We start from the raw sequence: 23,716 nt of genomic DNA, 5'->3' as shown, positions 1-23,716 counted from the left end.
CAGACGTCTTTACAAAACGAGTCCACTTATTAGTAGCACAATCATGATACTCAATTTTTCCCATAGGCATTGTTGGTAAACAGGAAAACACACAGCATCTTCCACTTGGTTTTTACAAACCTTACATATCTCATAACTATATTTTCCCCCGAGACAGTCTCTTCTTTATCTGCGATAATGATTGAAGCAGAAGAAATGGATTAAAATTTGTGCTGCGGCCGGGACTCGAAACCGGGTCATCGAAATGCTAACCATTACACAACCATAGCACTATGGTTAACATTGCTGCACGATGGTACAGGACCTTCTCATTACGTCCAATGCTAGGGTGATATTCAAATGCCGGAAAGCTCTGGCAGTAGTAACAATGTAAGGGAAAATAATCAGAAGAGGAAATTAAGCAGAAGATATGAAGTTTGTGTTGGGAAGACACTCAATTTGGGTAGTACGTGCAGCAATGCAAACTATAGTGCTGTGGTGGTGTAACGGTTAGCATTTCTGCATAGCAAGCAAAAAGTTCGAGTCCCGGTGGTGGTACAAATTTTAATCCATTTCTTCTGCTTCAATCATTATCACAGACAAACCTTAGTGCTGACTTGTTTCTGACTTACCAACCAGTAGCATATAATCCGCTGAGATACACAGATAGAAATGGAGATGGCTTACGAAATCGGTGTAATAAGCAGCCGAATACTGAACACTTTCGTGCACAAACTGGAAACGGTTGCAGAGCGAGTTAGCGTATTTAAGACACGAATTTGGACTCTCCGCTGTTGAACTAAATTATATGAGCAAACCATACAACAGTTTCACGAAGAAAATATACAATATCCCCATCTTCATCATCATCAGAAATTGGGCTAGTCGTCTCCATTGAACTACATGTCGATGAAATATTCAAATGTATAATACAGCTATCTAGAAACAATTACGCGTATCAGAGAGCTTATAGTAAGCATGTATTGTCCACAAACCAGAGCTTTACGTTTGATTGCACACACGTAAGTAGCATATTAGATTATATACCACTGAATTTATCGAAACCAAAATTACGTTGTATCGTTTCTGTAATTTCGAAGTTAAGCAAGTGAACAGAGGCAAATTACGACAGTAATGTGAAGCTTTGTAGATGCATTCTTTGTTAATGGGAAATTCGAACACAGTAAGCTTCGGCTAATTCACGCTGAAGCTCTGCGTGCATGTTCGGCTTTGACCCAGAAGCGCTCACCGTTACACACACACACACACACACACACACACACACACACACACACACACACACACACACACACTGCCTCCGGCCACGAGTTCGACTCCCGGGCTCTTTCTGGCTGGTTTGGCCTCATGGCGCCGACACGCTCTGCTTCGCAGAGCTCTTTGATCGGCCGTCCCCGGCGGTCTATCGCTCGCTGTATCTAATACGTGTCCTGCGCGCGGCGTGTGTTTCACATTCCGCGCCACTTATAGCTTCTCTGGTCGCGTCTTGTTTTCGTTCTCGTTCCACTACATTAGTTCTTTTTTTGTGAGAATAAACGATGCCGTGGATAAAGATAACAATCGTGAGCGGTTAAGTTCACACAGGCGCAAAGCGCGGGCCGAAAGCACTGCTGTTTAATTGCACACGCCAGACATCACGATCAATCTAATATCTGGCTGTTTTATTGCCCGTGGAGAAGTATTGCCGCAGAAACTTGTACCTAGACCGTGTCTGGTCGTGAGAAGCTCGTACGAGCGGCAGTACACAAAAGTAAATCAATGGCATTATAATTAAAAGAAGTAGTTTGCAGGAAGCTGTTACGCGTTAACACCATGTCCTTAGGACTCTTCGTAGAAGGAAATAAGCGCATTCTTCTGAGGCGATAATGACATATTCCCGCGACATAGGACTTTAACCCGATAAAAGGAGAACAAAATTCTACATGAATACTCCTACTATTCAGACTTAGGTGTGTGGCAGAGGATAGAACAATTTTTCAGACGCTTTCTCGAAAGTCCCACACTCTAATACCACTTCTCAAAAAAATGAACACTTAAATCTTCACTTACGAGATGTTTATATTACTTCGACACACTTCGCAAGCGACCTAACGGTGTGTGGCAGAGGATACTTCTGGTACCCCTCCCTCCCGTGAATGGAGCGTAAGAAGAATGAATGCCTCCAATTTCTCGAATGTTCTCGTCGTGGTCATTTTGAGAGATGCATGCGGAAGGAAGTAACAAGTTCTCTTCACGAGAAATCCTTACTTGAAATTTCAATAGTAAACCTCTTAGTGATGCGTAAAGCCGCTCATGTAGCGTCTGCCAGTTAAGTTTGTTCAGGATGTTAACACTCGCGGGCGGACTAAATGACCCAGTACTCTAGAACCAGTCCAAAGAGCGCAGAGTAAGCCACTTCTTTCGTGGATGAATTACATTTCGTTATGATTCTTCCTAAGAATCTGTCGGGCATATCTTTCTTGCAATTTTAGATGCTCATTCCACTGAAGGTCGCTGCTAGGTATTTTACGCTAGGCTCTGTTTCCAGCAATTTCTCATAAACAGTGTAGTTCTATAATACTAGATATCTTTTCCGATGTACGTGAAATACAGTAAATACGTTCAGGGTTAACTGTCAGAGCCTGCGCCATTCAGAAGTCCTCTGCAGATCCTTTTTCAAGTCTATATTGTCTTCTGGCGCAGCTACTTTCCTATAGACAGCCATACCACTTGCGAACAGTGATAAAGAGCTACCGGCGCTTTCTACTACATCTTTCTTTTGTCTTCTGACTGGTATGATGCTGCTGCCACGAATTTATCTCCTGTACCAACCTCTTCATCTGAGAGTAGGACTTGCAATCTACGTTCTAGATGTATTCCAGCCTGTCTTCCCGTACAATTTTTGCCCTCTACAGTTCCCTTTAGTATCCCAATTCCTTGGCGTACTTTGGAAACTTTCCATCTGACGATTTTATTCCCTTGTAAGCGACGTGTTTTGTCTGCAAGGAAGTCTTAGCGCCACTTAACAAATCTGGTCCGATGCTCTATAAGTTCGTATTTTTTTTTCACTAAACGGCAGAACGGGACTGTGTCGAAGGAACGAGGTTATCGTGTTTTATCACAGTTGAAACTTTCTGTTTACAGGGGTCAACAAAATATTTTGACACGCGGGAAAGAAAGTTGGTGATGGAAATTTCGTAAAAAGATCTGGCCGAAACAAAAACGCCTGCATTCTATCGACTGCCGCCGCAATTCGCATATTACTCCCGTGACACTCACTTTCTTACTTTGCGATAACAGTAAACTGAACTTCCGATGTTTTCCGTGAGTCATGTCTCGCCGGACACGAGTGGTTTATTATCGCGAGCGCACATCATTTCCTAGGGCGTTTTAGTAGTAAATTTGAAGCAATGGAGTCACATACAGAATGACTGCGAAGTTTCGAACACTCATAGTTGTTTTCGGCAACCACTTTTGCTTCGTAGCTATCTGTATAGCAGTGACTGAGGCAGAATTGGGCAGGCACAGCTGTTCGTAACTCCAGCAGAAACTGCAGTCAGCTTGCCGTGGATACAGCCGGTTTCGATTGGAACTTGCTGATTGAAGGATCGAAAGAATCCCCTGAAGTATGGGGGCGCACATCGCAGGGAGCAACATGATCATGGTCTCAAGTGTGCAAAACCTTCTGCGAGCAGTTTGTTCTGCGGAGGAGGATAAATAGCGAAATTATGGAAGCATGTGTCATTGTTTGTATCCTCGTGGTTGCGCTTTGCTAGAATAGGCACACTGAAAATTTCAAATAGCTCTGAACAGAAAATGCTTTGCTCCTTGGCGAGAGCCCTTTCAGCTTGATATAAAAATCATCTGTGAATAACATTTTAGAAAACATCCTGCTATTAGAGCGGTGAAGTGTAGTCACTGCTTCATTGTATAGCAGTCACATTGCCTGCTTTCTTCTGCTTACGTCCACAACGATTGCCTTCCAATCTAATACTGCTGCACGAGTACCACTGAGATACCGTCACGTATGTAGTTAATGTTTTTGACGATGTGAGTACACACGGTGCGTCGATCTAATCTGGTTGAGATACCATACGTAGCAACAATAATCCAAAGAAGAGCGGACGAGAGTAATGTAGATAGCCAAATTAGTAGAACTGTGGCACCTTCAGAGTGTTCTACCAATACAACGTAGTGTTCGGTTCGTCCTTACCGTATTTTTTATGGGATCGTTGCAGTTTGTGTTCTTAATTGTGATTCTTAGGTGTTGAATCGACAGCCTTTAAACTTAAATGGTTTATCGTGTAACCGAAATTTGATGGAATGTATTTAGTAGCCGGCCGGAGTGGCCGAGCGGTTGTAGGCGCTGCAGTCTGGAACCGCGCGACCGCTACGGTCGCAGGTTCGAATCCCGCCTCGGGCATGGATGTGTGTGATGTCCTTAGGTTAGTTAGGTTTAAGTAGTTCTAAGTTCTAGGGGACTGATGACCTCAGAAGTTAAGTCCCATAGTGCTCAGAGCCATTTTGAACCATTTTTTTTGTATTTAGTAGTGGTGTGGAGGAGCTCAGCGCTTGGTGCTAAGTGTGAACATGTTGCAGCCCGGGAAGCAGTAACAGCTCCACCGCCGCCATGTGCTCGCTGGCCGCCATGCCCGAGGTGCTGGTGTCGCACAGCCCGCCGGACTACTTCTACCGCAGCCGCTACACGCCGCCCCCGCCGCCCAAGTCCGCCCCCACCAGGCCATGCCTCGCCTCTCCGCCGCCCAGAGCCGCCAAGAAGAAGGTAGTCTTCGCCGATGACAAGGGCTACTCGCTCACACAGGTACGTCACGATAATTTACCCGTACACCTACTGCATTCCCTCTACCGCTATAATACTACTACTACTACTACTACTACTACTACTACTGCTACTACTGTTAAAGTCTTCGGTCCAAAGACTTGTTTGCTGCCGCTGTCCACACTAGCCTATCACATGTGAGCTTATTCATCTCGTGTAGCTACAATAATCTCTCTCCATTTGAACCTACTTACTATAATCATGCCTTTGTGTAACTGCAATTCCCTGTCCCTTAAAAAAAAAAAAAATATATATATATATATATATATATGTTGGAAACATAGTAATTGTATACTGACATTTTTAGCCAGTAAAGTTGCTTTCCTTGCATATGCATTTGACACATATATTGAATCCCTTCACCCCCACCCCAATTTGTCTATCACTTCTTTTCTCTCTTTCCACCTAATCCTTCCACCTCCATCCCATCATCTATCCATCCGTCCCACCAGCCATGATCTGCATATGTAGTCTCTCCAATACACTTCAATAAAGCAGACAAATACTACTCCCACAACACACCCACACCCTACAGAGCTTCCTACATGTTTGCACTCAGAAAAAAGTTTCTTGCCCCCTGGCATGTAGGCTGCCCTTCAACACAGGTTGATTTGGCAGGCCGACAGTTCCCACACATCCCTCTCATGCTGCTCATCATATACCTCAGGGACTGGAAAAAAGTTTTTTGCCCATATTTTTCCTCCTATTGGAGCAAAGAAGTTATGAAACACAAAGTGATGATACTCTTCAGATCTGCTGTTTCTGTGCCAAATGTGCTTGAAATTCGTTCTCGATTTTGGGAGGAGATCAGAGACGCTCGCACGTCTCAAAAATGGTTGAAATGGCTCAGCACTAAGGGACTTAACATCTGAGGTCATCAGTCCCCTAGACTTAGAACTATTTAAGCCTAACTAACCTAAGGACACCACACTCATCCATGCCCGAGGCAGGATTCGAACCTGCGACCGTAGCGGTCTGGCGGTTCCAGACTGAAGCGCCTAGAACCGCTCGGCCACCCCGGCCGGCGCGCACATCTCCATGCCACAATCGCATAGAGGTGGAGCCATCAGTTGCAGCCGATAGAGATGAAGTCAGAACCATCTGCGGTTAAAGAGAAGGTGGAATCTGGTGACCAGAAACTCTAGTACACACCAATGAAGAACCACAGTCGGCAGTGATGCTCAGTACTACGGTTGCGTAATGACATCCTATTAGGTGAAATGATGAGTGACACTTACATCCTATAAGGATCCAATTTGCCGGCTTTCAGAAGGTCCGTGTAAGGAACATGTTGATACTTCCTCGTTCCATGGCGGAGATCTCTCTTAGCAAGAATGTAGACGATTTTAATTGCCAGTGATATCATAGCTCCTCTTTACCCACTGAATGGTGATTGTTGTTAAGGCGCTGCAGTTCAGAAATACGACCTACAGTTTTGCACACAAAGTACTTAATGTTTTTGACCGCAGGGTTCCTAGGAGCAGCAATACTGATCGCGAGTCTGCTAGAATGAGTGTACTAGTGTGTATCCCTTGGTACAATCCAGTCCCTTTAATATAGCAGTAAACTCTGTCGTAAGTACCAAGGCTTCTGAAAGGAGCTGGAACTGGCTACAAACGGCGTTGCTGGTCGTCATCGGAAGACTAAAACTTCCTGGATGCTTTGGCTGAACTTGCGGAGGACGTTACCTAGCAACTGACACTAAGTCGTGATTTCAGAATAATGGTGCTCCAGCGCACTTTGACCTTCGAGCCAGGGCATATCTCACAGACAACGTCAGGCCAATTGCAGTAGGAAGGGGATCCCGAGTGTCATGGCCTGTGCATTCCCCTAACAACATCCATCTTGACTTTTATTTTGGAGTTCATGTCAAGTCCCTTGTAAACTAAACAGCAGCAGTACCTGATATCACTGAGCGCATGTTTACAGCGTTTGGTACCATCAGGGGGAATATTACGCAGAATCTGACAAAATATTGTTCGCCGTTGTTCATTATATAACGAAGTTGAGTCGTCACAGTGAATATACATTCCACACAGGGAAGATACAGATTCAGTGTACGGTATTTGATTGTACTCTCAGTAAATGTTTCCCAAACTACAGTATTATGGTGTTCCATTTGCTGTTGATCCTTAGGTTGTAAAGATTTTTAATGTTATAGAGCGTGCTGTAGCTGGCACGCAATATGAATTAATGCCTATGGCAGTGCTCAGTAATCTGCCCCACGCCCACGGTGATATTTCGTGGGCTGAAACGTCCTCGGTGAGGAAGCGCTGAAGGAGAGATCCCGAGCGCCCACTAGTGCTAATTTCTTTCGGCTGTATGAGGACTAGGACTCGGGGCGCAGCGATTAGCCGATTAGCGTGCGCTTCGTAGAGCCCCGTCGACCCTGCAGCCAGTGCCGGCCGACCTCGCCTCCACGTCTAGTTTAGCACTCAGCTCGCCTGCGACCTTGCTGGGACCGCCACGGCGCTTGCACAGCCACGGCGAGGAGTTGGCCCAACTCGTTAACACACAGCAGCTGCGTCCGCTGGAGAGACTACTACTACTACTGTCAACATTCCGGCGTCTCAAACTCGGTTATATTCGGCCCACCGCTTGCGAGGTGCCCCTTTCTCCCAACGCCCTGTGCATGGAAAGTCATTGCCGCGGCTTAGCATTATGCAGCCTTGCTAGATACTGCTGTGTGTGTGTGTGTGTGTGTGTGTGTGTGTGTGTGTGTGTGTGTGTGTGTGTGTGTGTGTGTGTAAAGGCTCACCAGCCAGAGCATCTGCCATGTAAGCAGGAGAACCCGGGTTCGAGTCCCGGTAGGGGCACACATTTTCATCTGTCTCCGTTGACGTATGTCAACGCCTGTAAGCACCTAAAGGTTGTCATTTCATAGTATTAGTGAAACTATACGTTCTGGAACTGTGTTGCAAACTACCTGGAAAGTTGAGGGTCGTTGATACAAGTCAAGCACCGACCATTTTACAAAGTCCGCTTGAAATACAAGGCACCATGTTTCTACACATGTGTGGAATCTGGAATGTTTCTGCTCCGTGATGGGGCTCTATTCACTGATACAAATGTTTCATTGCAATATTACGGTAACATGTAAGTACTAATTTGAAGCGTCATGAAGGATAAGGCACACAATCACGTGCATCAAAATTCTGATCGAATCCAAAGTCACCTGAGATGTGTGGGAAAGGGGGGGGGGGTGTAAGTTTTCCAAACGCACCATGGAAAACAGTAAATGACAATCACAGATAATTGTTTTAATACACATAATAAGGAATTCATTGCGCAATTTATCCCTTGAGAGAATTGCAAAAGCCGATATCAGAACTGCTGTAGTAGAGGAACGCATTTTCACCAGTCTGCCCCTTAGACCATAGATGACACAGAGCACACAACACATAATTATGTTCAGATTAACATCTCGGTGAGCTGACTAGCCACGAAATCAGTCCACAGGCGACTTCTGAAGAACTGTTAAATTTATCTCAATTTCCAGTACAGGTTGACTACAATGGTGAAATTTTGTACAGTGTTTGCTTGTGCCGAAACCTGTATGAAAGGGAGCAAAATTTTATTTCATAATTATAGTTTTGTAAACACGGAAAAATTTTAGAACTTTTCTTTCGAGCGCAAGTCCGTGAATCCATAAAGCGAAGCTAAGGAGCAACATCGCTTTAAAGCAGAAAGTTTTTATATCTGAGAGTATTTGAGTCTATCGACACATTGGCTTGATATCAGTGAATCAGTAAGGGGCACATACGGAGTGTCCGTAAAGCTCTGTGGCACTGTATCAAATTGTGCGTCGCATTTTCTCTCTCATAAAATACAATGGACCGCAAATCTTCATGCAGTTGTAGATCAGCGATGTCAGAACGTCAATATTACTCATACTGAGTTTTCTCAGAAATTAGTTTCCTAATATATAATGCTTATCTTGATATTGTTTTGAAACGTGCCCTTTGAACAATTATACAAGACTGTGCTTAAACTGACACACAATTTTGTTTTTTGTTTTTAGCGCAACGCAGTCTGACTTTCAAAGATCTCTACAAAAGAATGGCCCTGACTAACATATACCTTTCACAAATCACTTACCTCACCAAAAATCTTCGTTACTCGAACTACTACAATACAGCGAGCGCCACTACTGCCAGCTAAATAAAAGATTCAAACTACTGAAGGCACTAACTACTGATAAGCATAGTTAGCAGATGAAAGATTTTGATAGAGAACAATGTATTTACCTTAATAGTGTTGAAAAATCATAATATACATAGCAGTTCATGGCACCCAGTCTTACAAATTTCAAAACTCCATTTCTCTCCCCACATCCACCACTGGCGGCTCACCTCCAACTGCGCAACGCTACGCGCTGTTGACATCCAGCTGTCCAGCGCTACAGTGGCGAGTATTACAATAATGCAAAGCAGCCACAGACTGCACACAGCACAGCCAGTGATTTTCATACAGAGCGCTACGTGGCGTTACCAATATAAAAACCTAAACAGCCTACTTACAGTTTCAGTATCTGTACTCGTATAACCAAAGCATAAAACACTAATTTTGTCCAAAATACTCCTGTGGAAGCGGTGGTTGACTCGCAATGCAATAAATAAAGGTATTGCCTGAACTTTAGTTCTGTAACTTGTATTAATATCGGGCACATCGGAGAAATGAACCGTATTACTGCATGTATAATACTGAGAAAAGTAGTTAAATTGTCCACACCAGTTTTTAATTTAAGTTATAAATGAGAACAAGAAACTATCAGCTACACTAGTCACAGGGTGTAAAGTACAAAATGCGGCTTTATTCTGTCGCGAGACTTTGAAGTTGAATTCAAACATCAATACCATAGAGGGGGTACTGCGCAGTGTGTACTATCTGGATGGACGGGCGGATCAAAAGGCATCACGAACGTGCTATTGACCGTTTTGACCGATCCCTAAAAAATTGGCGTATTATAGGTAGGACATGTTCTGAGGCATCGAGGGATCACCAATTTAGTATTGGAGGGCAGCGTGGAGGGTAAAAATCGTAGAGGGAGACCAAGAGAGGAATACACTAAGCAGATTCAGAAGGATGTAGGTGCATGGAGAGCTGCATCAAACCAGTCTCACGACTGAAGACCACAACAACATATACATACAATGCACTGAATATTGTTCAACTTTCACTTACTTCGCAGATGAGAAAACATTGTTCGTACGTTCCTTCGAGTCTTACGATTATGTCGCGTTACTTTCCAATCCCTTGATTTATATAACCACTAAGAAAACTCTTGTGGGTGAACCTCAGCTTACCTTCCTTCCACAAACGATTAACTTCTTGCTCGCACATGTGTTTAGCGGGCATGTCGCGTAACATACATTTCGTGAAAGTTTTGATTGATACCAATTCATGTTGAACAGAATAACATCCGCTTTATGTTCCATGCAGAATATCGCGACTGGCACGCAGCGATTTAGACTGGTTTGGCGGGGAACTTCCTGGATGAAATCTGATAGCTACGCGGCACTTGTTTAGAGTTGGGAATGCCTGGCATGCACACCTGTAAAGCGGTCAGTTCAGTTCGGACTTATAGATAGGTGGGCACTGTAATATTTCCAGAATGAAATTTTCACTCTGCAGCGGAGTGTGCTCTGGTATGAAACTTTCCTAGAGCACTTGCCCGCGAAAGGCAAAGGTCCCGAGTTAGAGTCTCTGTCCGGCACACAGTTTTAATTTGCCAGTAAAGTTTCACTGTAATATTACCTGTGCTCGGGGACTATATTTATAAAACAAAATGTTACCCATTATAATAACGTATATTCTGTGAATTGAAAAAAATAAACGTGATATCTTCATGCCCCAGGTTCCTTAAATGAGATTTGGTAAGATTTTGATGGACCCCTCACCCACGCCCTCCCCTCTTCCCCTCCTCCTTCGCCCCCTCTTCCTCCCTCCCTCCCTCCCCCAGCGCCCGTTTTGAGCTCAAGTAATTTAAGGACGAATTGTAAGGCCTGCACCTTCCTCTTCACATGCTCCTGTCCAGCTGAATGAAAAGTTCGGCGGAACCCAGAGCGGCGTTGACTAAAGCTGCGTTGCTTCTGGCTGTGCAGGTGCGAGTGATGCGCGAACCGTCAAATGCGCCGCCCACGTGGAGCATGCAGTTCCTCGCGCAGGTGATGCGCGACCTGGAGCCCGCCGCCGTAGCAGCCGCCGCCAACGAGGCGGCCTCCGTCACGAGCGCCGCTTCTTCGCCCGCCGCCGTCACCGCCTCCGAACCCGAGCGCTGGGTGCCGGAGTTCGCGCAGCCCGCCTCAGACTACCTGCAGTTCCGCGAGCGGCTCGACTCGGGCAACGTCTCCTTGGAGAATGTGATCGTGCGCGACGCCGAGGGCGTCTTCACGGGCACAGTCAAGGTGCGCAACCTCGACTTCCACAAGGAGGTGAAGCTGCGCTGGACGGCGGACGGCTGGAAGACGTACACGGACGAGCCGTGCTCCTACGTGGAGAACCAGGTGGCGTGCTCCTCAGCCTACGTGCTCTACGACACCTTCTCCTTCCGCGTCTCTCTCCCACCTGCGAATCCGCGAGACGAATCCTCCGCTACATCTTCCTCCTCCTCCTCCTCCTCCTCCTCTTCCTCTTCGTCGTCCACCTCGTCTCCCGCCTCTGCGACGCCAGCTTCATCGTCCGATTCTTCCTCCGCATCATCTTCCTCTCCTGGCTCCACCACTTGTTCCTCCGCATCCTCTTCTTCCACTGCCTCTAACGCTTCTTCCTCTGCACCCTCTTCTTCCCCTGCGCCCATGACATCCTGTTCTTCCAGCGCTAGTGACAGTAAAGCAACAACCACCATCACCGCCGAGCCAGCTCGACCACAAGAGCCTTCGCGGCGAGTGGAGTTCTGCGTGTGTTTCCGCTGCGGCGGCCACGAGTACTGGGACAGCAACGGCGGAGCCAACTACGCGTTGGTGCGGCGGGCGCCCGTCGTCGCGACGCCCGCCCCCGCAGCCGCCCCCGCGGCGGTGGCGGCAGCGTCGGTCCCCGCCGGCGCCGGGCCTGGGCCTGCCCAGGGCGCCGGTAAGTTCAGAGACGCCCTTCACGCTAAGCTCGACTCGTGGTCAGAGTTTGCCAGCTGGAACCACCTGGTTACCGAAGGGCCTTACTGGTGAAGCGACAGCCGCGCTCGATCGTCAGAAGACCGGAGACCAGCTCACGTTGTGCGCTTTCGTTGGGACTCGGGCTAAAACTGCTGTCGGTTCACCCGTCGCAAAACTGATTGATGTACTGGGAAGCGTTGCTTGGACAACTGGATGGTGTCGTCTGCGAGACGACTGAAAGGTAGGAAGCTGTTATGTGGTGGATTGGTGTTCTGGGTTCACTCTCTTTACATTCTGTCTAGAGAAGTCCTTTAGTTGCCTTTCGAATAAGGTTGGCTCAAACTGGCCTGCAATTTATTTCTGTGACGAGTGATTCAACGAAAAAATAGACATTGTAGAAGACGCATTTTAGTTTCCCATAAATTTTCAATTAGCGATAGATCTACTCTACTGATACTGGACGTTGGCGAAGTTCGTGACGTATACGAGGGCGAAAGTAGATAGAAAACGGACAATATTGATTTGCTTTTGTATTTCTTGAACTGCGGGTTGCGTTTATAGACCGTGTAGCGTAGCTTGAGGATGAGTTTCGGTTGAAAGGTTTAGTTTTGTAGTGATTGGCGATTTCAATGAATGTGACGTCATGAGTAATTAAAATTGTTGATATGGCGCATATTTGAGGCATATTGGATTTCGATGCGTATGTTCTGTCCAGTAACTTGAAGATACCGAGTCAAATGATACTAGAGATACCGGTAGGGTCAGTATATCCCACTGCAGTGTGTGTACTGTAAGCTCGTCTCGCGAAACAAGAAAACTCAAACAATAAATACGGTAGGGGACTGTCTATATTTAGCAGAAATGCATGCTCTGAAAAATACACACACTGTCCTTTCTCACTCCAAGACAAGGCAATGTGACGAGTAAAACGAAGTCCCTCCCTGTGTGGGAGTTATGATTCATATGCGAGTACTATAAGACGTAGACACCAGATGACTAGAACATTTGGAAGTTTGGGTCCGTCCTAAGGCAGCAGTTAAGGCAACCGCGCCCGCTCGCGTAAAATGGTAAATCTGGATTAATTTCGGTCCGGCACATATTTTCTTATGTTACCAGCAAATCGTATAGTAGTTTTCCAATTGTATTTGCAGTTTGCAAATGCATTTCATAATTAATAACAAGCAATCAGTCTCGTAAGAAACCTAAACTTAAGAAATTTGGATAAAGGTATTAAACAGACTGCTCGAAGAGATAGGTTGTGGAGCCACCGTTGTGCTGCTTAATAAACCCAGTCGGTATGAAGAATGGTTCTCTGCACTGAGATTGTCGGTTTCTTGCCTAAATTTCCTTTTAGAAACATGACACAGTGAAATCAGTTGTCAACATGAAGTCCTAGCTGCACAAACAAAGCTGGGAGAACACCTGCTTGTTGCTGGATCCTGAGATAGGGGAGGTGTGCCACGCAGAGAACTTAAATCATATAAGCACTGTTCCATGTAATCGACGACAAATCTATCAGTGTTATAAGCACTGTAACCACGTTACCAGTCCACAAGAAACAGGTCATTGGTAAGGGACAGCGAAGACCAAGCAGATGGCATTCTCACCTGTCTGGTGCCTAATAGCTCCTTGTTGGGTACAGAATGGGGAACGGCGGGTAGACAGTGATACTGTAGCATGTGGCTACCAGTATTGATTTTGTCTGAACTCGTTGAGTAACTGAATCACTCTCCACCGAAACAAATTACGGTCCTAGTATGAACTAACATTTCCACTCTACTAAATGCTTGCACCTTTATTTTAGCGCCAGTTGATAGCATAGAAAAACAGTAATTACCAATAAATCTGTATGATGCAGTACAGAACAAGGAAGTTACTTTCTCATCACGCACGTAGTGCTTCTTACAGAATAGAAAATTCCTTCAGCAATACGAAAACTGTGCCGTTTCTTTCATCGTGTATCAGCACAGCAGAACATTTTGCGTTCGAACACTTTTCATACTGCAAACTGTAATATTAAGTTATTTCTTAAATTGATGTTATTCATCCTTCTCTGAATGGAAAATAGTCTGATAAACAAGGGTGTTGAGAAACAGTAACTTCCTTACTAAACTGCATTGTATCTTTTTCTTTATAAAACAGTCATTTGGGACGTAAGAGTACGTGGGTAGGAACCATTTCGTTGTGGGTGGCCATCCTGTTGTCCTCAGTTGTGTTCCAGATTCTGATACTGGACGTCTTTCCTTTGTAGCACGTTTCCCAGTAACTAAAACGATAACTATTCCTCGGTAACCAAGTCTTAGTATTAACTTTTATGGCAGAAAGTAATCGTGTTACTACCTAAAGAGCAGACTATCTCAATGTGTTACAGCTGTCAGTTAAAACAATTCTTGTTTGTTTGACAGTCATGTCTCCAGCCAATTTAAAACAATAATTCGTGATTAAAAAGTAATTCATTTAAAAATATTCTGTGTATCAAGAATTAAGTTGTTCACCATGTTTCCCTTGTCTAAAAGTTCAGGCTAAGCTGAACTGTTCACTGGCAGGTCTTGCAGCTGTGGGAGCCTGTGATCATACACCATTTCCTCCTTTCATTCAGTATATATTAAGTCCTTAATGTCATCCCGCATATGATCGTCTGCTCTTTAATATCTGCTGGTAGCGATTTTAGTTACTGTCAATAATAACCATTATTTTATTTTGCATAGAATTTTTGTTCTGCACAGTTTCACACCTTACGCCATATATTTAGTAAAACTGACGTATTTCCTCCCCTTCCGTAAAGGCGTCAGCACTTCTGCTTCAGTTACGAAAACCTCAGTTTCAGCATGGCTATAAAAGTGAATAAGTCCTGGTAAATAAAACTGATGACTTTTTCAGTCCAAGAAAAGTGTAGTTTTTGATCGAATTCTCTTCTGGAGAAACAAACACGAAATAAATGGACCTTTAAACTGAATGCGGCCGCTTTCCTTCCTCGTTCTTATACAACATGAGCTTATGTTCTCTCCGAAACCGTCGTCGACTGGAGGTAAATCGTGTCCGCCTGACCAGTTCACAGTAATGAAGGCGGCAGTAAACTCGCTCCTCTTGCTTCGTGGATCAGAAATGTCCTACTCTGAAAGAGAAATAGTCCCTTCTGTCCGAAGTTCCGCAGATGTTCTCAAGTTGCTTCTCGCGCTTTTGATTTGGTCGTTTAAGATATTTGTTTTCTGCCCCACTTAGCGCTCGAGGAAGTAGGTCAGGTCAAACGAAAGCGACGCTTCTCTCCATCGTACCTATCATCTCAAATTTCCTTACGCCACATCGTCCAGAAATAGTAGCCCTGTAAACGTAATATGACAAGTCTTGCGAAACTTACAGTTGGGTACGTGTACCGGGGTTTCGATGTGCGCACAGAACTACAAAATCGTTTTGGTAGCAAGCTTAAAGGATTTTGAATACTGAAACTTCCTTGCAGATTTAAATTGTGTGCTAGATAGAAACTCGAACTCGGGATCTTTACCTCTTGCGGGCTAGGGTTCGGCCGCACTGCGATACTTCCCCCCGCTACCTCTCCTACCATGCAATCTTCACCGAAGTTCTACGATATGCCCGCATTGACCCATCATTTGAGGATCGGCTTAACATACAATAGCTTTCAGTTCGGGAAAAATCTACAAGAATGCCAATAATGAAATCTCGTAGGTTTAGCAACTGCGCCATAATTTGTAAATTTAAAACTTGTCTTGAGATACGAGATGGATTATAAACAAATACTAGCAGTATTTTTGAGCAGTTCATGACACATGCTCGGGTCGAAGCAACACTGAGATTACGATTTACACTTCGGCCTTAAATGTACCGTTGTCCTTGAAGATGGTTAGTACGCTCAACAAACAAGATTTGTCGCTTCGTTAAAGAGCACACTGGTCGCTGTACCCCTGACTACCATGGCAGTGAAATGGTGTATGTGTGTACGTATTAGTCGGCTACACGGAATCAGCACAGTGTGCTGAATCGCCATGGAGACATGACAATCGCAGAAAGCACCGGTAATCTTCGGGCGCGCACATGACACTGTAAATGAAGTCTCCCGATTTGTTGATACAAACAGTGCTTGTAAAGAGGTAGCAACCAGCAGGGGCTGAAGACAATTATCACATCTTGTCATGGACAAACCCAATAAATCCTTACTGTAGGTGAATTCAAGTCCATCTCGTCCAGTTCCTGAGCGAATACTGTAAAGGGGGCTGCATAAAATTGAGATCTATAGACGGTTACCACGTAAAACCCTATTGCTCAAGACACACAAAGCAAAGCAGCAGTGGGCAAAACACGGATATAGGGCAGTGGGTGACAGGATGTGTGTGGTTCTTTCCGACTAGTCACGAATTTGCCACAGTGCACCTATAGCCAATCGGACGTTTAACCTGCAGTGCGTGGAGGGTGCAGCTAAGGTCGGAGGAGTGGTTAAAAAAAATGGAAATGACATACTTCCAATTTCGCCATTCTGCGGTAGACGTAAGTGGCAACATGTGCTGGATTTGAAGTATACCTTCAGGATCAAAATGTATGAGGTGTTTCCCGACTTTTGCGATCACATCTACGTCGCTTAAGGGGCTCCGGAAAGGTTCAAAATCATGAAAAGTTCAATTTTTACTTTTTTGCGTTTTCTGAATCTGCAGATATATAATTTATTCAATTCCGAAGACTACAACTATTTTTAAATTTTTTTTGAAATGTGTTCTACATGGGCGTGACCCACTGTGACGCTGTTAAACTGCTGTCAAATGGTGTTATTATTAACGTCCGTGTTCATCAGGTACATTTTAGTGATGTGAGATAAAGTATGTGTTGTGGCTAACCTGTGATGGTTCAATATATATCGCTGATGTGATTGTCGATTGCTTCATGTTTATTTGCTCTGTCGTTATCTCGAAAATATTCGTAATCAATTCTGTTTCTTGAGTCTCTGTTTTGTTGAAGTATAATAATGAGTAAAAGTAAAGTTATTAGAAATCCTCTGAAGGCTTTTAAGAAAAGGAGAAATGTTGGAAAGCCAAAGGTACGTGTTATTACTGTAAACAATAAAGACGATAACCAAGTGAGTGAACCTAACCTCTCAAGTACACCTGCCCATAGCAGTCAAAGTGGGAAAGAAAATACTTCACAGAAGTAGCTTGGTTCAATGAATGAAAACTATGAATGTTTTATGGGCGAATCGGATGTGAATGAAATATTTGATATGTCGGTTCTCAAAGGAATTTTTCAAACTGTGTAAGATGTATTCATTGTAGTGAAGTTGGTCTGGAACTCTCCATAGTAAAGAACGTAGGACTTGCTAGTGAAATACAACTGAAATGTGATAAGTGTTCATACATGACCACCTTTTGGAACAGTGTTGCAGTAACTGCAACTCAAGAAAATGGTAGCAAAATCTACGAACACAACAACGAGCGATGCTTGCTTTAGACAAGGAACGCCTTCGGGCTGCAGACAGGGCTGTAAAGAGTCTAGAAATACAAGCAAGGGTAAACAGGAGGAGGAACAAGAGGAAGCTGGAGGAGGAGTTTGCAGAGGATGAAGATAATCCATCCTATGGACCTGTAATGCACTAAAAAGTTAATCCAATCTTTGTCGCTCGATTCCCAAAACTTTTATTTTCTCATACTAATTACATGTTTTCTAAGGATCTTCCAAACATATTTGTTTCAAAATTTCAGTAAATGCTACACAGTACCTTCTGCATAATTTAACACAGCCTTTTTCCAAAAAACTATATTTTTGAATATATAAATAAAAAATTGCTAAAAAATGTTGTGAATTTTCATTACAATTGAAAAAAAATCATCTTTAATAACTGAACTAAAATTTTGTAAAATCCCTGTGTTAAGTTGTAGCCCATATTCCAATAAATAATCTGTAAAAAGTTCAACTTCCTACCTCAAATACTTTGTGAGGAAAGATGTAATTTATAAGCGTTATTTTAACATTGCAAGTATAGGGCGTTCCGGAGCCCCTTAAGTGGTTTTTGGAAGTTAATAAGAATCAGCCGTTGTAGTCCAAAGCGATGCCCTTTTGCACATGCTTACATTATTTTATGCCGTTAGACGGCAATAAGATATGAAAAAAGTGTCAAACCGTGCGAGAACTGCGGGAATATAGTGCGCGATCTAGGGAATGTAGACACACCAGGAAAAATTGAGTCTGGGGCGTCCTGGAATCTTGCACGGATAGCCGAAGTGGCTACACTGACCGCTCGCAACAAGGGAGAAATCCGGGTTAGTCCCGGCTCGGCAGATACGTTAATTTGCTCTGCAATATTCTGCAGCAGACGCTAAATCATAACCGCAATTTGTGAATTCATTCTTGCTCCACATACTGACACACAAACCTCTGACCAATGTGAATTCAAGCCAGAACCTACATTAATAATACGAAGGGCGTTCAATAAATAAATTTTTCTTCCTGAAAGCAACTAGGTTTTATTCAGGATTAAAATACACCGTATTATTCCCCAATGTTCTGGCTACAAAACCATCTTTTTCAACTTAATCTCCGTTCAGTACGCCGTCTTATAAGGAGGGCCGGTATGCCCATATGGAACCACTCTACTGGTCGTCGTCGGTGCCAACGTCTTTCTGCATCAATAACCTGTCCATCAACCACGTACTGCTTGACGTGGAGTGCATCCTTCATTCTGATGGCCCTTCGTTGGTCTTTACGCTCTCCTGGTAGGCGCCGAGGAACCATGCGGCCACAAGTCTTTTAGTGCCGCAATTGGCGGACGTGTGTGGGATCACTGCCAGCAGATATGTCAGTTTCAGCAACGAGGTGTTTGTGATCCGTCGATCTTCTCTGAGTGTCAGTACGTTCCAACACTGCAGGATTCACAGCAGGATTGCACGAGCTTGTTGCGATGATGACAGACACCTTGCTCAACGATTCACCTTGCTTTTGTTCACTGTCAGGTCCCCGTGGACGTTCTGCAAGCGCCTATGAATATCTCCGATGCTTTGGTTTACCGCCAAAAAAACAGACACGTCTGCTTGGAACGGACCTCCATTGCAGACGCTATTTTGAAGGCAACGTATAGCGCCCCCCCCCCTTTCAAACTTCATGAAACTATAAGGGTTGAAACTGGAATATTCCACTATGTCCCAGAACAAATTCGAAAATTTTTCAACCAAACTGGTAGAGAAAAAAATGTTGCTTTACTTATTGAACGCCCCTCGCGTTATTCAGTCACCTGAGCAACCAAGCTGCACTTGCGTGATCGTACTATTCAGCGGTGAAAGGAAATAACCTAACCGTTCTTGCTACTGCCAACAGTAGTTCGGTTGCGTGTGTGAAAAATAATCGGAGAGGCAGTTCAGCTTTTCCTAGAGCATTGACTTGTCTGCGGCGGTCGAAGAGGGTCATCAAGTTGGAGCGATGCTCCGGAGTTCGCCATGTTGGGGACCTGAGCGGCGCATGGCGGAATTGGCGCCGAGATAACCCCCGACCCCTCAGCAGCAGAACACGCCGAAGCGGGCGCAGCCGACGAGTGCCAATTACGCAACATTCTCAGTCAACCCGCAGATATCGCACTTGGCGCCGGAGTCGCGTTCCTCGTCCCGGAATTCTGGCACCAGCTGGCCGTCATCTTACATGAGGAAGTCAGTGTCCCAAGCAATCTGATCACCGGCAAACAGTCCTGATTCTCTGTTCACCTACGTTTTTGTTCTTAGAGCATTATTTATCGGCAGCTGATGGCGGCCTCTTCCAAATTCTTCCACGTCACATCTGTGCTATCACGTCAGCAACGTTCCAACATTTCTCACTGAGAAATCTCTTCTGGTGTCTTCCAGTGCCTCTTTCGTGTGTCAAATGAACCACCTCATTGCTCGACCTGTTGGAATCGTACAGCACTACAGTCCACGCCATTTGCCATTCAGCACCGTAACTATTTTCGGGGTCTCTTTTATCGGCATTCCGCTCTCGTTAACCCCGTCCCTGAGTTTGATACCCAGGATCCGCCCCGCCATTTCTTTTTGCACACAATGTAAATGATGAGCACTCATTTTCAGTAGCTGTAGTTCTACTTACCGATCATGTAGGCGCTCTGAAACTAAAGTTTATGTATTCGCTGAAGTCACCTACAAGGTCACACCTTCATTCGAAGGATTTTACGACACTTCAGGAAGTTTAATAGCTATTGCCGAATTTCAGCCACCTCGACTCCAAATCGATACGTTCTGCTCCATCACTTCCATTGCCTATCGACTGAGTGGTACAAAGAACTACTTAGTGAACTCATACAGTACAGCGGGATGCTGGCTTAAGATCTAGCTATCCTGATTCGTGTTGTACTTAGTGTATTACTACTTTAAGGTCTTTAAAGAAGACCACTACTGATTCCTTCCTGCTTTCCTTTGCCCAAATGAGGCATAGGGCTCCTGTCATAGTAGTCTGTTTGTTTACTTTTGGTTTTATTTGCTTCACTTGATTCCGCATTACTAGTCGTTATATGAAGATACTGATCATGAAACTATAGAGAAAGTAAATGACTTGAAAGTTCTTAGAAGATAATTGTAACAAGTTGCTCAATCCTCTTCAGCGGTCAGTAACTAACACACAAAAGTATCCTCCGTGTGATACAGGCAATACTGCAGATGGTGTTATTATAACATTAGTATTACTGATACAGGATCCCGGTAAACACTATTGGGAAATTTGAGTGTAATCTTAACTACTTGGTGTCGCTGGTGTCCATTACACATTTGCATTGGTCAGTTACACTTACGTTTCTTCTGTTTTCGTTGGCGGTGCAGTCATATTTATTCATCTGAACTTTCCATTTAAAGCTAATTTATTTGAGGCTCCATACGTGGCATTCTTTAGACTAGGTACTTCCTCTGTGTGTTTTCATAACATCTCCTTCCATTTTCTGTTTTTGGTAGTAAACTTCTCCCAAAAAATTTCTCTTTTCCGGGGTTCTACTCTTTCCCTTATCTTGTACTTCGTTTTCCTCCACTGATGCTGTAGATTGCTGCCTCGTTCTGTTTTCCTCCTGTCAATCCAACTTTCCTTTGTGTGCCTGTGTCTGTTTCCCTTATTGCCTAAAAAATCTTCCCTCTTGTTTTATACATTAACGTTCGACTCTTGTATGTCATTTTTCTTTGCCTTCAGCATAGAAACTGCATTCACACACACTATACCTCTACTGTGCTTTTTTTTTTCCTTTGCTGTCATCTCTGCTGTTCTACTTGGTTTCCTAACATTTACCACTCCATGTTCCTTTTGATTCCAGAGGACCGCCTGAGCAGCATTCTGGCAACACTACGAGCAAGCCGCCGTTGCAGACGTCCGATGGCCAGTCTGCTGCAGAGTCCCACACCGCAGGACTGCCAACCATAGTCCACCAGCTGCCAAGCCAGCCGACCAGAGTAGCCGCAGATCACACTGCAGTTGGGAACTTCGTCAAATGCGCCACCTGCTAACGGAAATTCGCAGTGACAGCATTGTTGAACAACCACGAGAAAGTTGCAGTGTTGGCGCGAGTGAGCTGTGAGAAGTGACAAGATTAAACGAAACCGCGTTGTTGCTGTCCTCTGTTTACAGTGTCATATTTATTCGCTTTCGTTGTACCGTTGTCAGCGTGATTCGTTCTGTGACCGGATCGCTTTATTTTTTATTATTTTTAAGCAGTCGATTACTGTATCGTCCTGAGAGCAGTGGTATGCGAGAGAACGTTTGGCTAAAGTGGTTGCAGTGTGTGATTGAGGCTGTAAATAAGACAATTGAGAACAGAAAGACTGATCGATTTTTTTCGCCCGCGAAATGAGTTTGTTTCGAAACTCTCGGCTGCTTCCGAGCTGTTGTAAATATTTCCACATCGAGAGAGAAGACAATGTGAAATGCTATTTGCATTGATTGTACATAGTGCTCAACAACTACGTGGATGTTGTACAAATTCATGAATAGCTGTATACTATTGTATTGCTTTCATTTTTTACTGAACTGATATGTATAGCAATCCCTCGATGTCAAGTCATACATAATGAATAACATTATTTTCGTAATTCACAGAAGCATATTTGCGTGTTCATGGATTGTTGTCTAACGTTTTATGTACATCTTTCAATGAAAGAAAATAGTTTTAGAAGCTATTATGGAAATTTTCATATTGAATATATAGCCTTCACAAACCATCTTTGAGGGTAATTTCTGTATTTTGTAGAATGATTTACTGCTCTGCCAGAAAATATTGTCTGAGAGAAAACATGTTCAATATTTAATTTCTGGTATTTTTCCCTTCAGCTAGCAGCTTAGTTGCTTCCACATGGTAACGGGTAACAATGGCTAACATGTCCAATAATAGTGAAAATTATTCACATTTCTGTAGCAGCATCTTAGTTGTGTTGCTTGTACTGTCTGTCATCTATTCTGGCCTTTATACAGCAATGTTACCTTGTCAAAAGATTTACAATAAGCAAAACCATTTTAAAGGAATCTATACATAGTCACAGCTTTGAACCTGGAAGCTACATTGTTAAACATGACTGAAATTGTCAGTGTGAAAAGATGTGGTCAATGTATGTCATCAGGAGTAAATGTTTGGTTTTTATGATTGTATTTAATGTGAATCTGTGTTGTATGTGTCTCTGAGAGGAGCAGGTGGTACATGATCACATCAAGTTTTAGTAAGTCATTAACATTTGAGACTGATTACAGAGCATAATAATTATTGTTCCTGAATTAAGAATCTGCTAAGTTCTACTTTTAATGCATGGCTATTGCCATTGCAGCTACATTTTTCTTTATTTCGCTTTTTCTATACAAAACCCCACACATTATGCCCATTGTAAATACATAAACACATGTTAATGGAAGTTGGACAGAGATTATTATACAGCTGTATAGACATTTTTTGCAGAAAATACATGTTCCTCTTTTGGTATGAAGTTTTCTGCTTCTGTATATACTTGGATTGCAGCTAAATAAATCAGGTGTTACAAATGGTTGTTTCAGTTAATTTCTCACATCAACCTTCTATATTTCAGACAGTGCTGAATCATTGTCACAGTTGCTGAATGAGCAGATATTACAAGAGCTGCTGTTTACAGAAGTAGTCAGTATCTCCTGTGAATAACAGAAGAAGTCAGACTCGTTCAGAGAAACTGTGATCCCATGAAACCTAGGGCGGTGAAACATTAGTAAGATGATTACATTGTGACTGCTCCAGTGTTAACTGACAGATCTGTAGGCTCAGCAGTGTAGCCTCCATACTTTTGACATTCCATAAGTACAGGGCTATTACAAATGATTAAAACGATTTCATAAATTCACTGTAGCTCCATTCATTGACATATGGTCGACACACTACAGATACGTAGAAAAACTCAGTTTTGTTCGGCTGAAGCCGCACTTCAGGTTTCTGCCGCCAGAGCTCTCGAGACCGCAGTGAGACAGAATGGCGACAGGAGCCGAGAAAGCGTATGTCGTGCTTGAAATGCACTCACATCAGTCAGTCATAACAGTGCAACGACACCTCAGGACGAAGTTCAACAAAGATCCACCAACTGCTAACTCCATTCGGCGATGGTATGCGCAGTTTAAAGCTTCTGGATGCCTCTGTAAGGGGAAATCAACGGGTCGGCCTGCAGTGAGCGAAGAAACGGTTGAACGCGTGCAGGCAAGTTTCACGCGTACCCCGCGGAAGTCGACGAATAAAGCAAGCAGGGAGCTAAACGTACCACAGCCGACGGTTTGGAAAATATTACGGAAAAGGCTAAAGCAGAAGCCTTACCGTTTACAATTGCTACAAGCCCTGACACCCGATGACAAA

General features: G+C 44.0%; 1 protein-coding gene across 2 annotated transcripts in view; it reads left to right on the top strand.

Moving 5' to 3' along the window:
- The window catches only part of LOC126413330 (trinucleotide repeat-containing gene 18 protein-like), a 71,707-nt gene extending 48,820 nt beyond the window's left edge, over nt 1-22,887 (top strand). Inside the window, exons 2-4 of one of the 2 annotated variants that reach the window (XM_050083237.1) lie at nt 4,576-4,798; nt 10,921-11,887; nt 21,179-22,887. In XM_050083237.1, coding sequence (XP_049939194.1) covers nt 4,607-4,798; nt 10,921-11,887; nt 21,179-21,285 — 1,266 coding nt within the window. In that variant the 5' untranslated portion in view covers nt 4,576-4,606 and the 3' untranslated portion in view covers nt 21,286-22,887. Of the gene's footprint in view, nt 1-4,575; nt 4,799-10,920; nt 12,149-21,178 lie in introns of both variants that reach the window. The other variant, XM_050083238.1, reaches the window with a different exon arrangement.
- Nucleotides 22,888-23,716: the final 829 nt, after the last annotated feature.

This window comes from Schistocerca serialis, chromosome 7 (genome assembly GCF_023864345.2).
Source record: "Schistocerca serialis cubense isolate TAMUIC-IGC-003099 chromosome 7, iqSchSeri2.2, whole genome shotgun sequence".
In the NCBI taxonomy this organism is placed as follows: domain Eukaryota; kingdom Metazoa; phylum Arthropoda; class Insecta; order Orthoptera; family Acrididae; genus Schistocerca; species Schistocerca serialis.
Note: the sequence above shows the minus strand (reverse complement) of the source record. Positions and strands in the feature narration are given on the sequence as shown.